The sequence below is a fragment of the Emiliania huxleyi genome, assembly GCF_000372725.1.
Source record: "Emiliania huxleyi CCMP1516 chromosome Unknown EMIHUscaffold_182, whole genome shotgun sequence".
Taxonomy (NCBI): domain Eukaryota; phylum Haptophyta; order Isochrysidales; family Noelaerhabdaceae; genus Emiliania; species Emiliania huxleyi.
Window position 1 is genome coordinate 251,121 of NW_005200763.1, and position 14,124 is coordinate 265,244.

Sequence of the window (14,124 nt, forward strand, 5' to 3'; positions counted from 1 at the left end):
ATCACTAATAGTTCTATGTGCTCCCGCAGACCTCCGCCGTTGCCATCTTACGCAGGTAAGCCAGCACCGCGTACATTTCCGCGTCTATCACCTGCCAGTCGTCTGGCAGTTTGCCGCCCCACAGCCCCTGCCCAAACGCGAGCCGCAGCTCATCGTCCCCGCCTTCGAGCTGTCCAGATCCCTCGACGGGTCTCCCGAATCGGGCCGGTCCTTCGTACACCCCATACGACACAACTGGTCGCGGCACGAACCTATCCCCCACCCACTTGTTTGGCATGTCTCTCCCTCCATCCGTCGCAGCGAGGTGCGTGAATGGCCGCGCTCTGTGCAGCGCGAGGCATATCCTGGCAACCTCCGCGTTGAGCTCACGGCCCTTCTCCGAGCCGAGCGGCTCTTTATCCTTGCCCATCATAATCTGCGTCCCGTTTCTGTCGGACAGCGCCCGTGTCCCGACCTCAAACTCGTCCCACCGCAGTAGGAAGCGCGTAAGCGGATCCTCCTGGAGTTCGGCGTCTCTTACCCACGCGCCGTGCCTCGGGGGCGAGCCCTCCATCTCTCCTAGCCCCGGCACTACCCCTCCCACCTCATCGCGTGTCGCCAGTTGCGGTCTCGCTACTCCGCTCGGCGGCTCTTGCTCTTTTAGCTCGCACGGCTGCCGGTATCCGAGCGCCTCCTCACTCGCCCTCGCCATCTGTTCCGCCACGTCGCCGGCGTCACTCCCTCTCTTGACCGCTACGACTATACCGTCGTGCTGCAACGACAGCACTGCGTGGCCGTTGCGCGCGGCCCAACGCACCTTCGCCCTTCGGCTGATACTCTCCGCCTCCTGAAAGGCGAACGATTTGACTGTGCGTTCCGGGTGCCCCTTCCCTGGCTTGTGGTGTGCACCCGGAACGCACACCCCTCGTGGTGTCCGTTTTATTTTATGGCGCGCTAACTGGAAAAACAAAAGAAGAGCTACTTCCTTTTTTCTGTTATTTTCCTTCTTTCCCAATACCACGCGCTGGCGGCCTGGCGCGCAGCGTTGAGCTCCGCGGCCTCGCGCAGCGCCCAGCGACCGCGTGCCCCCGACTGTACGACACGTGTCTGGGGAATACTCCTCCTACAATTGCCCGGCAGATGGCCGCCAAATGCGAGCGCCCGTACCTCTCTCCTCCTCCCTCTCCGCAGCCTCCGGGCGGCGCGGCCCGCCGCGTTCTTGCGCCGCCGCCTCGCGCCGCCGGCTGCAGCGCTGCCCTGACCGGCGCCAAGGAGTCAGGAGCCGCCGTGGGCACGTGCGCGCGCACCAAGCCCCAGCTGCGCCTCATCTGACCGTGTACGCGCGCGAGAAAGGCGCCGCCTCGTCGCCCGTCGTGCGGCGCGCCTGCAGACGGGCGACAGACCAGCACCTCTCGGCCCAGCGCCTCTCGGCCGCATCTCTTGCGCCTCTCGGCTCGATCTCAGCTGCATCTCGGCCGCATCTCGGCCGCATCCCGGCCGCCTGCGGGAAGACATTCCAGAAGCGAAGCGTCTCGTCGCCGGCGCCTGTTCACGCGCTCGCGCCGTGAAGAGGGCACGCCTTCACACGCAGCAGCGCGCGTGTCGCCGCCGGCGCCAGAGACGACTGTCTGCCCGTCGGGAGAGAGAGCGAGGTAGAGCACACGCCTGCTCGCAGCCCACGCGCGTCAAGGGCCGGGCCTCGTTGAGCTGTGTGCCGAGCGGGCGCCGAGAGAGGCGCGCGCATGGTGTGGCCGCTCAGCGTAGCGACCTTGGCCATGCTCGAGTAGCGCCAGACGACGATCTGGTTCTGCGAGTAGCCGTGCGACGAGACGAGCTCGTTGACAGTGCACGACCAGCAGAGGTTGCACACCTGAGAGAGGCGCAGGGCCGAGAGGCGCAGCCGCCGAGGTGCAGCCGCCGAGGTGCGGCCGAGAGGTGCAGCCGCCGAGGCGCGCGGGCTGCGTGTGCGCCTGCGAGCCCGTGTCGAGCGCCGAGAGGGCGGTGGCGGTCTGGGTGTTCCAGAAGCGGATGCAGCGGTCGGCGGTGCCCCCGCCCGAGGCGAGGAGCCCGTTCTGGTGCGGCGACCACGCAAGCGCCTTGACTGCGGCGGTGTGGTCGGAGAAGCGGAGCAGCGGGGAGGTGCCGTGCGGCGACCTGCGCGTGGGGCGTGAAGAGGCGAGGGGTGGAGAGGGCGGCCTCGGCGGGAGGGGCCGAGAGGTGCGTGGCGTGCACCAGATGAAGAGCTTGTTGTCGTTCCCCCCCGACGCGAGCTGCGACCCGTCGTGTGCCCACCGCAGCCCGCAGACCTCCTGCTTGTGGCCGACCTGCACAGGGCGGTGGGCGGGCAGGGCGGCTCAAGGTCTCAGGCCGGGGGGGAGGGGGACCGCCGCCTGCCCGCGCGCACCAGCTGCGAGGTGAAGGGCGGCGCGCTGCGCACGTCGCGCATGCAGATGGTCCGGTCTCGCGAGCCCGAGGACAGGGAGGGACCGCTCCACGACAGAGTGCCGACACGGCCGAGGTGCCCGCCCATCGTCCGGAGCAGCGAAGCCTTGGCCGCGTCCCAGACCTGCACCTCGCCCACGCTCGTGCCCACGGCGAGGTGCGTGCCTGCCCGCGCGGCCGAGCCGTGTCAGCGCGGCGCCTCCCCACGCCTCCCGCCCCTGGCCTCCCGCCCGTGGCCGCGGCGAGGCGCGCCTCTCTGCGCCCAGCAGACCGACGTGACCGTCTCTTGCCCGAGGTCGCACAGCTTGGTCACCTGGGGGGAGGGGAGGGAGGGCGGTCGAGACGGCCCGCCCTAAAGCTGGCCGAGCTCTCGCCTCGCCTTGCTCGTGCACGCGCTCCACAGGTAGACGCACGCGCCGAGCCCGACGGCGAGCACGTTGGTCGACGACCAGTCGACCAGGTGGAGGTAAAAGTCGTCCTGGAGGGCGGGGGCGTCGAGGACCTTGTACGGCACCTGAGAGCGGGCAGGGGTGTGGACTGGCGCGGCCTCGCTGCGTGGCGCGTCCGCAGCCCTCTCCCCGCACCGACGGGATCTTTCGCTGCGTGCGCCGCGCCGCGGGCAGCATCGGGTCCGCCTACGGGGAGAGAGAGAGGGGGGTGGCTGGGGCAGAGAGGAGAGGGGAGAGGAGGAGGGAGGGAGGGGGAGAGGCAGGGAGGCAGCGGCCACCTCCACGGGTGAGAGGGAGAAGGGAGAGGCGGGCGCGTCTCGAGCGGGAGAGACGCGGTACTGGAAGAGGCTGCCGCCCGACCCTCCCCCCGCGCTGCCGCCCCTCGCGCCGTGCCGTCCCGAGCCGCGCCGCGAAGTGACTGCCACATTGTCGCCGAGCAACTCGTTCCGCAGCAGCATGTTGTACGGGTCGTCATCGCGCGGCGTGGTGGCGGCGCCGCCGTCGCCACTGCGCTCGGCTCCGCTCCCGCCGCTCCCCCCTCCGCCTCCGCTGCCGCCCTCTGGCAGGAGCGCAAACTGCTCGGCCAGGTTTACTCCGCGCCGCGTCGGGATGAACCGGTCGCCAGTGTAGTCCGCCTTGGAGCTCGATCCACCGGAGGAGCGGCTCGGCGGTGTCGAAAAGCCGCCCCAACCGCTCGAGCGCGCCGAGGGAGGGGTGTAGGGCGGTTCCATCGATGGAAGTGGCCTGGCGTGAGCGTTCTGCAGAGGGCTGGACTGTCGGACTAAGCTTGAGATAAAGAAAGGATCCGAACGCCGTTTCTAAGCCTTTCCAACAGCCCTCATCCACCCCACGCCGTGGTTTCTAGCTCCACCCGGCACTCAAGCCAGAGCCGGCCCCAAGGATTTTTAGGTAAGCGGCGGCGTCACAAATCCGACCACAGAGCACCTGAGGGCGGTGGCGGCGATCTGAGGCCCAACTAGGCGTATGGATTGCCCACCCAGGGCTGTCACCTGGAACAGGCGCCTGCGGCGCCGTGGTCACTAGCTGTTGTTCACACCTGCCCAACCATTCGTGCAGCACAATAGTAGCGCGAAAGGCTGAACGGTAGTAGCGGCCGCTGCCACGCTCTCAAAGCCTCCGCCTCCGCCCGGCGGCAGCCCTTTGTCGCATGAGCGCCATCACCACACTCGGCACGCGCGCCCTCGAAATTCTCGGCGTCGAGCAGGACGCGGCCGATCGCCTGCTCGCCCTCCTGCGCGAGCACCCCGCCGAGCCGCTCTCCACCCACGGCGCGGCGGTGGCGTACCGCCGCTGCACCGAGCGTGCGGTGGGCAATCGGAGCGCCGACGCGGCCCAGTTCGCTACCGCGCACGCCTCGCTGCGCGCGCGCGGCGTCGGCGAGCTCGACCGCTTCACCGCCCTCCTTCAGCGGGTCGGTGAGGAGCGCGCCGTCGCGGAGCTGCTCCGCTCCACCTCCGACGGCTCGGGCAGCGCGGCGCCGCCGCACCCGCGTCCTCCGCCACAGCAGCCGCCGTCGGGGAGCTGCGGAGGCGGCCGGTCGGCGCCGGCCGCCTCGTCCACCCTCCCTCCCGCCGCCACCCGGATTGCAGCAGCCTCGCCCTCACCCTCCGGCGGCACAAGGGCGGGCGCGGCTGGCCGCGCCGACTCCTTCGCGCCACCTCTGCCGCACGGGGGCCGCGAGCTGCCGGCGAGCCGCCCGCTGCCGCCCGCAGAGTCGGCCTGGTTCTTTGGCCGCCCGGCTCTGTGCTGGCGACACCTCGGCGAGGGCGGCGGCGAGGGCGGCGGCGGCGAGGGCTGGGGCGAGTGTGTGAGGGAGGGCGTGTCTGGCGTGTCTGGCGCGCCCCCGCCCCTCTCCGCGCTTGGCGCACTGCCGCTCGAGGCGCAGGGGCGCTGCCTCGTCTCCGGCCCGGAGCCTCTTCCGAGGCTTCTCGGCATCCTGCCTGTAGGCGCAGGAGCGCTGCCTCGTCTCCGACCTCCTCCTCGTGCTGTCGGGGTACGACGGGGTGCACATCCGCGCCACGCCGCTCCCGGCCAGCAGCGCGTGCAGCGTCCCTTCCGCGCGCTTCGCCATCGGCGGAGGCGGCAGCGGAACCAGAGCCGGTGGCGGCGGTGGCGGTGGCGGAGGCGGTGGCGGAGGCGGAGGTGGAGGCGCGGACCTGTCCCTACTGACGCTCGCGCGGCGGCTGCTTCCTTCGGCGGACCAGCTGGTCGAGTTGCGGGGCTGGGTGGGCTGCGTCGGGCGGCTGCCGAACTGCGGTCTGGCGGTGCACGCGCTGGCGGCGGCGGTGCGGGACTGCCTCTCGGAGCACTGCCTCTCGCTCGCCGTCCTGCAGAGCGAGCACCGCGAGGCGGCCCTGCCTCTGCAGCAGCTGGCGTGGCGAGCTGCCGCCCGCGAGGCGCCCAGGAGGCGCTCTCTTCACAGCCACCGGCCCCGTGAGCAGGTCCACGAGCTGCAGCCCGCTTGCCGAGCGCTCGCCCTGCTCCACTCCCTCGTTTGCGAGCTTCTCGCGCCGCCAGACAGAGGCGGAGCGGGGGGAGGCCACGGGGCGGCCGGCTTTGCCGAGCCGGTGCCTCCCCCGCCCCACCGAGGCGGGGGGCTGCTGCGGCTGCTCGCGGAGCGGCGGGCGGGGCTCGGGGGCGACGAGGACGGGCGCGCGCTGTGCGGCTTTCTCTTCCGGAGGGCGGCGGCGCCCTTCCTGCGCTCGCTGCGGCAGTGGGTGTACTGCGGCGTGTGCGACGACCCGCACGGCGAGAGACGTCTCTGCCGCGACGCGAGCGGCGTGCGAGGCGTGCGGACAGCAGCCTCCCTCCGCGCCTCGTAGGCGAGTTCTTCGTCGTCAGCGACCCGCGCATCGCCAAGGAGAGCCTCACCTCCGACTTCAGCTGCGCGTACTGGGAGCGGCGCTTCTCCTCGCGGCCGGAGCTGACGCCGCCCGCTCTCGCGCCGCACGCGCGCACGGCGCTCGACGCGGGCAAGCTGCTGCACCTGGCGAGGGAGAGCGGCCTCGAGCCGTCCAACCCGCGGCTCGAGCAGGAGGGCGGCCCGCTCTCGTCGCCGGACTGCCTCCTCGACGCCACGGCGCTGGGAGGCGCTCTCGTGGAGGCTCGGGCGTGGGCAAACGCGCGCGCGCTGCAGCTGCTGCTCGGGGGCGGCAAGGGCGAGGGCGAGCTCTTCGGCCGGCTCGCGTCGCTCAAGCACTACTTTCTGCTCGACCAGGGCGACTTCTTCGTCCACTTCCTGGACTCGGCCGAGCCGACTCGCCCGCGCACAGCCGCCCCGCAGGAGGAGCCCTGCTCGCAGCCTGTCTCCGATCCCCCTGCAGGCGGAGGAAGAGCTCGTCAAGCCCGTCGCGCGCATCTCTGTCGGGAGGCGCGCGCTCTAGCTGTCTCGGCCACGCCTCGGCCACACCCACACCCCCCCCCACACCTCAACGCCACCCCGCCCAAGCATCGGTTGGGTGTCTGCAGGCTCGCGTCCAAGCTGGAGCTGTCGCTGCGCCAGGCGGCGCTCGTCGACCCGTACCGCTCCTCCCTCTCCTGCGAGCTGCTGCCCTGCAACCTCACCTCGCAGCTCCTCCGCATCATCAACTCGGCGCGCGCCGTGCCGCCGCCGCCCGCCGCCGCCGACAAGACGCCCGGCCTCGACGCCTTCACCTTCGAGTACCGCGTTGGCTGGCCCGCCTCGCTGGTGCTCTCGCGCCACGCCCTCATCAAGTACCAGCTCCTCTTCCGCCACCTCTTCCACTGCAAGCACGTCGAGCGGCAGCTCTCCGCCTGCTGGCTCTCGCTGCAGGCGGAGCCGCGGCCTCGGCTCACCCTCGGCACCATCTCGGCTCAACCTCGATCTCGCCGCAACCTCGCCTCAACCTCGCCACGATCTCGGCTGCAGGACGCCAAGCGGCTCGGCTCTCTCGGCGGCGCGCTCGCGGCGTCGCACACGCTGCGGCAGCGCATGCTCCACTTCCTTCACAACATGGAGCACTACATGATGCTCGAGGTGCTCGAGCCGAACTGGCACGTGCTCATGCTGCGGCTGCGAGGCGGCCGAGATGCGGCCGAGATGCGGCCGAGATGCGGCCGAGATGCGGCCGAGATCATGCATGCGGACGAGCCCATCTCAGCGGACCCCTCGGCCCCAGGCGCCCAGTCGGTGGACGAGCTCATCTCGCTGCACGCCTCCTTTCTCGACCGGTCGCTCAAGGAGCGAGACGCAGCCCAGAGCTGGCCGAGACCCGGCAGAGCTCGCCCACAGCCCCCCCCCCCCCCCCTTCCGTGGGCAGGAGTGCATGCTGCGCGACGCGCCGCTGCTCAAGCTCCTCGCGAAGCTCCTCACCATCTGCGTCATCTACGCCGACCAGACGCGCTCTCTCTCCGCCGCCATCACCGCAGCGGTGGGCGAGGCGCCGCCGCTGCGCGCGGGCGCGCCGGCACGGGGAGCGCACGGCCACACCCGCGCACGGCGTCTCGTCACGACTCGCGCTGAGAATAGGTGCGCCGCACGAGGAGCGCGCCGCCGTGCGGCGCGAGACGTGTCGCCGCGTGGAGCAGCTCATCTCGGACCGGAGGTACGCGCGCAACGTGGAGACTTTCGGCCAGAAGTTCGACGACGAGCTGCTCGCGCTGCTGGCCGAGCTGCGCAAGCAGGCGCACCGCGAGTGGAACCTCGCCCACCTCCTCGCGCGCCTCGATTTCAACCACTTTTGGAGGCAAAAGCAGGCAACAGCCCCCGCCGCAGCGCCCTCGGCGGTGGGCGAGTGAGGGTGCGGCTTGGGGGAAGTATAGCCGTGCGTGGTCCATGTCCATGTGGTCGTGTATACCAGCAACCAGGTGCGGACCTGGTATATAGTTCGCACCTGGTATACAGTGCGGAACATCTGCCGAACGATTAAATTCGCCTGCGGGCCACTCCATCACAGATCACAAAAACCACTCTGACTCTCACTAGACACTACCGCGTACCGGCGGCCCTCCTCGGCGCCAACACGCCTACTACCCGTTCGACCCGGTGAGGGGCGGGAGCGCAGCCATTCCAACGGCTGGAGAGTTTCTGAACGGCCGTGCATGCATCTGCATGCCGGCTTACTAAGAATGTCCCTCGCTCCTGCTCCTCTCTCGGAAGACGCGCGCCGGCCTGGGGGACTCGCTTGCGATCCCGCTCCAGCCAGAGGCCGCGTGAGGCGTGTGGGACGGTGTACGCTGGGGCTTGGCCCCAAGTGCACTGGCCTCGCGTCTCGAGGGGAGGGCGGCTCGTAACTGAGGTTCGCCGTCAGGGACAGTCGTCCTCCCCTTCTCGGCCGGGCAACTAGGTCATTGAGGCCCCCCCCGGGGAAGAGACCGAACGGCCGGCCGACACTCTCGGCCATTCCAACGGCCAGGCCGCTCGCTTAAGGCTGATTGGCTAGACGAGCGGCCTACCTCCAACGGGGCAGTCTGCTCACGCGTGGAACCTGCCCGCCTCGGTGGGAGGTGGTTTGGCGCCGACAGACAGTGGAGGTCTAAGCCGAACCCGCCGGGCCGCTGGCGGGGTGACGGTAGACCACCACTGCAGACAGCCCTTCCCGACGGGGACGCCATCACCCTCGCCCAGGGATCTACAACGCTGTCTCAAGGTCCGACAGGTTCGGCACCGGGCACCGCCTCGGTATACAAAATGCGCCTGCGGGCGGACCCTCACAGATCACAGATCACCGGGTCCGGGACGTCGTAACCAAAAGGGCGTAGACTTGCACTTGGAGCACTTGGAGTGCAGTCATCAACCGCACATCCAGGGCCGGGAAGCTAAGAAGCACACCCAGCGGGCCGGATGATTGGCATCGGGTTGCGGGCAAGAGAGCCTACCTACTCTCAAAAAGAATTCGCGCGCGGAACAACAAGGTCGACCATTAGGTCCTGTCTGTTCCGGCTCGCCGCGACCGTTCACCACCGCCGGACAGCTGGCCGCCCAAAGGACATGCCCGCCCGCACACCAATCGGGCAGCTCGCGGCGCAGCGGCGGCTTGAGACTCAGCTAAGAACACAGATGGCTGGGAGGCGGCTTGTCGCTGTCTCTGCCCAACCGACTCGTGACCAGCTTGGGCTGCACGTTCGGCTGGAGTTCTCAGACTCTAGTCACTCCGTGTGGCTCCACTGTACAAACACGAGCGCCAGCTGCCTCCGCGAGGCGATCTCTACCGTCGGTCGCAGTCAGCGGTCGGGCGCCATCAGACTCCACCTTCACCGCCCAGAGAGCGAGAAGAAGAAGAGGACGGCACGCGAATGCTCGCGAATGCTGCCGACCCACGTGCTGACCCCAGCCGAGGTCGACCTCCTCGGCCCCGCCGCCGCCTGCTGCATATGCCTGGAGGACTTTGCCGCGGGCAACCGCGTGATGGTCGTGCCGTGCGCCGGCCTGCACAAGGTGGGGCGGATGGAGCTGAGAAGCAGCTGAGACTCACATCCACCGCTCCTCACGCCACAGCTCCTTGCACGCACAGGTCCATGCTGCTTGCGGCCGACGCTGGCTGGAGAAGGAGGCGAACACGTGCCCCGCCTGCCGGCACGAGCTGCCCTCGGACGGCGCGGACGCCGAGCAGCTCAAGGCCCTGCGCGGTCTCGCGGTGCGAGACACAGTTCCGAGCCACCTCCAAGATTCACGCGCCGCAACACGTGACGCACCCATGACACGTAGGCGCGTGAGATCTGGCGCGTGCAGCAACTAGGGCTGCAGCAGCAGAGTCCGGAAAGTAGCGAGGGGGAGAATAGTCAGCGGAGGCAGCAGCGCCCTTCGCCCCGCCGAACAGCGCCAAAGGCGGCGCCGCCGCCGGCGGTGGAGAGGCGCGCACCCGAGAAGGGGAAGCGCGCTGGCCTTGGCGGCTGGCTCACTGCAGGCAGCCGTTGGCTCGACCGCCTGCAGCCGGGCGGCGGGCGGGAGTCGAGTGCGGCGACGCCTGTGCCCTCGCGCGGGCAGCGGCTGTCGGTTGGGCAGCGACTGTCGGCCGGGAGGCGGCGGCGCGGCCGCGATTGCGAGGGCGAGCAGGGCTGCCAGGCGGGAGGGCCGAGGAGGGCCGATGTGTGAAGTCTCTCGGTGAGGGAGTCGGTGATTGGAGCGTACGCAGCGCTGCCGCGCACCGGACACAAACACTTAGTCATGTCGCATGATATCTCGCATGCATGTTGTCCACTGTCTAATGCTGTAATCTCCCACCCATGCTCCCACCTCTCTCTCTCTCTCTCTCTCTCTCTCTGTGACGAGCGAGAGCAAGGTGCGTACTCTCTCTCTCTCAATTCTTTGAGGTTCACCTCTAAAGCCCTGATACAAGATTTTTGCCGTGCTGCGCCGCGCCCCCACTTTTCCTCTCCTCCATCTCGAGGGGCCGTGACGCTCCTCTTCACCATGATGCTCCTCGCCATCATCGTCACCACGACGTGTCAGCTGCGGACGGGCGTCGCCCTCCCCACGACATCGTGCGCCCGCGCTCTCCAACGTCGCCGAGATCCCTGCCTCGCCTGCCAGGAGCGGCGTCGAGCTCCTCGCTGGGCAGGTGCGCGGGTAGGGCTCTCCACCATACTCTGCCGCGATCCCGGCTGCTGCGAGCACGGCGCCGCCCGGTGCGCGCGACATGACCCCTGCCGTTCCCGCGCACGCAGGTCGCCGAGGAGGATGTGGAGTGCCAATGCGAAAGCACGACATATGAGCGCGCGCCCGCAGCCGCCATGCAGCCCCGCCCCTTCCCGCCGTCGATTTCGTCGCCGTCCGTGCGCGCGCCGCCGTTCACTCCGCCGCCGCCGTCGTCCCCACTTCCGCCGCCCCCGTTTTGCGCCTCGCCGCCGCCGCCGTTCTCCTTCTTCCCGCCGCCCGCGCTTCCCTCAGTCGCGCGCGCGCGCGGCTCGCCTGCGTCGCCGCCGCCCCCCCTCTCGCCGCCGCTCCCCTCACAGCCTCGTACAAGGGTGCCGCCGTCGGCGCCACAGCCCTCGCTTGCTCAAACGGTGACCCTACCCCATCCCCCTCGGTACTGCCCCACCTTCTTCAGAACCAAATCCTCACCCCCCCCCCCCCACTGCTCCCCGAATCAGGTGCCATCGCCTCGTTTCCGTCGGATGAATTATGTGGAATCGTACCCCTCGGTGGTTTCCAAACCTATTCAAAAATGGACGCTTACAGAAATCGGCAAAAGAGGACGAGGCTGGGCCGTGTGAGCTGCGCAGTGCGAGAAGAGCGGCGGCGTAGTAGAGCGGGGTCGAGAGCAGGAGTTGTTCTTCACACCGTGTCGGGAGGTGTCCGGCGACGAGGGGTCGCGACACACATCTCGCACGCGAGGTCGAACGATGTCCTCTTCTTCTTATTTCTTCACTACCCTGAACGCCTTGCCTCTATCATCATGGTTGCAACTGAAAAAATCTCAAAGCCCTGGGAGCCCTCCCCCTACTGACTAGTAGAGGTGTCCGTTTTATTTATTTATCCCCCTACTGAGTTACTGTTGAGAATTGTACAGGGGCGGTCAGAGCGAAGTTGTGTGTTCTTTTCAGACCTGAATCAGATACGAAAGTTAATCCCCCAAGAGACTCTTCAGTGCGGTCATCTCCTTCATCTGGGCCGCCGCGTATCCCGCAGTGTCGCCGAGCTTGTCTTTCATGAAGAGCAAGAATTCGGTGTAATCCATCTTCGCGACGTCGGTGAAGTCATGGCTAAACACGTCGTTGATGTTGGCGTCGTAGAGGGCGTCGGACGCCGATCCTCCGATCCCTGCCGCCGCCATGAGCTTCGAGAGCTCAGCCACGTCTAGGGAGCCATCGCCGTCCGCGTCGCTTGCCCTGAAGGCATCTTGCGACCGTATCCCCGTCTCGAACAGCGCACGCAAAGCCAACATATCCTTCATCTGCTTCGCCACCTTTCCCGCGTCCTCGCCGAGCTTCTCCTTCATGAAAAGGCAGAACTCTGTGCAGTCCATCGTCGGGACACCGTCAAACTCGTCATCGATAGGGTTCAGGATGTTTGCGCCATACAAAGCCTCGGAGGCCGTCCCCCCGATTCCCGCAACCGTCATCAGGGTGCTGAGCTCCTTGACATTGATCGATCCAGATTTGTCCACGTCAGCCGTTTCGAACAGCTCCTCGAGAGGGTCCTTGTCGCCGCCGCCTCCCTCCGCCTCGCCCTCTCCACCCCCCTCCTCCTCCCCGTCATCGCCGCCGTCTGCGTCGTCGCCCTCACCGCCTCCCTCCGCGGGCTCCCCGCTGCCCTCATCGCCTCCCCCCACCTCATCCTCGCCGCCGCCTCCCTCGGCCTCCTCTCCGCCGCCTCGATCCGACTCGCCATCACCACCGCCTCCCTCTGCCTCGCCACCACCACTGCCGCCTCCTTCTGCCTCACTATTACCACCGCCTCCTTCTGCCTCGCCCACGTCAGGCAGGTGCTCTGCCTCTGGCGGCGGAGGTGCAGAGACTGGCACGTCTAGACTAGCTACATCGGTGCCGGGCAGGCTCTCAGGCGTAGGTGCAGTCTTATTTCCCGTCACGCCCACCTCATGCGGTCTGTCTAGCTGCGCCGATATCGTGTCGCTGTTCGCCCGGGCCGACTTGGAGGCTGCGACGACCTCACGAAAGTACTCGGCGCCAAAGCCGTAGATGTCGGGCGGGTTGGCGCGGAGGACTTCCCGCGTAAAGGCCTTCAGCACCGACGGGAGCTCCTTCGGCACGGAGAACGAGGGCGCAGTCGGGGATGCCATGCCGCCGACCAACCAGTGTAACGACACACCTACCTGGGACCACGTGGGACACGTGGAACGCACACGTTGTCGCCCCCACGCATGTTGTGTATATGGCCCTTTCGCTGGCACCCGCGACGTCACTCGCGCACTGCGTCGACGCTGCGCATGCTCTGCGCGCGCCACGGCTGCGCCGCTGCGCCGTTGTCTTCAACGCAGGATCGCTGCTGCTTGCGCAACATGGCACAGAGATCGACGCGCACGACGAGGTGTGTCCTGCCCGTCCGTATGCCAGCATCTCCGACACTGCATGCACCGAAATCCATGCTATGGCGTACTATTGACGCTGCTCGCGCGCAATCGAACACGCGGTATTCGCCCGCAGGTGTGGAGGATCAACGCGCACGCATTGAGGCCGCACGAGGCGTGGAAGATACCACATAGTCACCTGCACAGCGAAGGAGCCTCTGGAGAGGAGGAGGAGCAAACTCACGTTCTGCTCAGCATGTGGAAATGCAACTGGAAGCCCAGAGCCAGTGGAAGCTGGCAAAAGCTGACGCGTCCCTTCACTGACCTAAGGTGCATGTTGGCAGCCGCACCACCCAGCAGACGGTGCACTTTTACCCCGAGGGCGCAAGCCCGGCGGACGCCTTTGCCAGAGACTTCGACCACGGCGCCGCCGCGCTCTCCTTTCTCGACGTGCGCCCATCGCCCGGCTGGGCGGTGCAGCAGAGACGGCTCTATCAGCAACACTGCAAGGTAGAAGGAGGGGCCCATTGTGCGAAGAGATTGGGGAGCGCAGGGCCAATATCTCCCCTTCAAACCCGCCTCAAAATTTACCGCAGCTCCTCTCAGTCCCATGCCCCTCTCTCGTCCGCAAGGCGACGCGGGGGCCGTGGACGTTTGTCGGCACGGAGCGCGGCCTCATTGGTCGCTGCCTCGCACGGGTCAACGGCAACGTGAGCGCACGTGGCACGGGCCGGCCCAAGCGCAAGTGCTCTTCAGGCCTCCTTACGGTGCTATATGCGCTTGAGAGGCGCTAATTTGCCCCACAGCGTGCTTTGAGCGCCTCACCTCCAGAACGCACTGCATCTCTCCCTCGCACCAACGCGCCTATTGAACAACACGCTGCCTCCTTCCCCCCTCCACTTGGCAGGTGCAACTCCACCACCCTCTTTGGCGGCGGCGAGGTGGCGAGCAGAGAGCGAAACGAACAGACTGGAGCACATTGTCATCATGCTCTTCCTTCTAGGTGAGGGGCTGCGTCCCTTACAGCTACCTTGACTCTCTTCCGACGGGAGCAGCCTGTCGGGGTGGGGGCGTCCGCACTGCACGGGCGGCGCCGGACCACGACCTCAGCGCACAGCCGCGAATGACTGGGCGTCACATTTCACGCTGCGAACAGGTGGAGTCGGACCACGACCTCAGCGCCGAACACGCACTATATGTCGAGTGGGGAAGGCAGGGGAGGCTGCGTTTGGCAGGCGCTCCACAAGGATGAGCCTTTGGCTTGTCTGGGTCTTCTCGGAACAACTTGTTCGTTGTGTTGTGCT

General features: G+C 67.8%; 4 protein-coding genes across 4 annotated transcripts; 2 read left to right on the forward strand and 2 right to left on the reverse strand.

Annotated features, from left to right (window-relative positions):
* Positions 1-925: 925 nt before the first annotated feature.
* Positions 926-3,644, reverse strand: EMIHUDRAFT_468325 (hypothetical protein). The gene is made up of 10 exons (XM_005783118.1): positions 3,149-3,644; positions 3,006-3,056; positions 2,801-2,935; positions 2,693-2,734; positions 2,384-2,545; positions 2,212-2,303; positions 1,850-2,133; positions 1,595-1,644; positions 1,481-1,524; positions 926-1,363 (listed from the first exon to the last, which is right to left on the reverse strand). The coding sequence occupies exons 1-10, from the start codon at positions 3,599-3,601 to the stop codon at positions 1,255-1,257; spliced, it is 1,422 nt and encodes a 473-aa protein (XP_005783175.1). The 5' UTR covers positions 3,602-3,644; the 3' UTR covers positions 926-1,254.
* A 302-nt stretch (positions 3,645-3,946) lies between these two features.
* EMIHUDRAFT_456494 (hypothetical protein) lies at positions 3,947-7,771 on the forward strand. The gene is made up of 10 exons (XM_005783119.1): positions 3,947-4,427; positions 4,604-4,634; positions 4,838-4,894; positions 5,096-5,176; positions 5,333-5,648; positions 5,714-6,120; positions 6,215-6,253; positions 6,553-6,645; positions 7,172-7,310; positions 7,381-7,771. Exons 1-10 carry the CDS (start codon positions 4,039-4,041, stop codon positions 7,647-7,649), a joined length of 1,821 nt encoding a protein of 606 aa, XP_005783176.1. The 5' UTR covers positions 3,947-4,038; the 3' UTR covers positions 7,650-7,771.
* A 1,008-nt stretch (positions 7,772-8,779) lies between these two features.
* Positions 8,780-9,880, forward strand: EMIHUDRAFT_365315 (hypothetical protein). Its single transcript, XM_005783120.1, has 2 exons — positions 8,780-9,288; positions 9,365-9,880. The coding sequence occupies exons 1-2, from the start codon at positions 9,157-9,159 to the stop codon at positions 9,587-9,589; spliced, it is 357 nt and encodes a 118-aa protein (XP_005783177.1). The 5' UTR covers positions 8,780-9,156; the 3' UTR covers positions 9,590-9,880.
* Positions 9,881-10,972: 1,092 nt separating this feature from the next.
* On the reverse strand, positions 10,973-12,592 carry EMIHUDRAFT_232570 (hypothetical protein; the record flags this gene model as incomplete). Its single annotated transcript, XM_005783121.1, has 3 exons — positions 10,973-11,007; positions 11,434-11,980; positions 12,389-12,592. 3 exons carry the CDS (start codon positions 12,590-12,592, stop codon positions 10,973-10,975), a joined length of 786 nt encoding a protein of 261 aa, XP_005783178.1.
* Between the last annotated feature and the right edge of the window lie 1,532 nt (positions 12,593-14,124).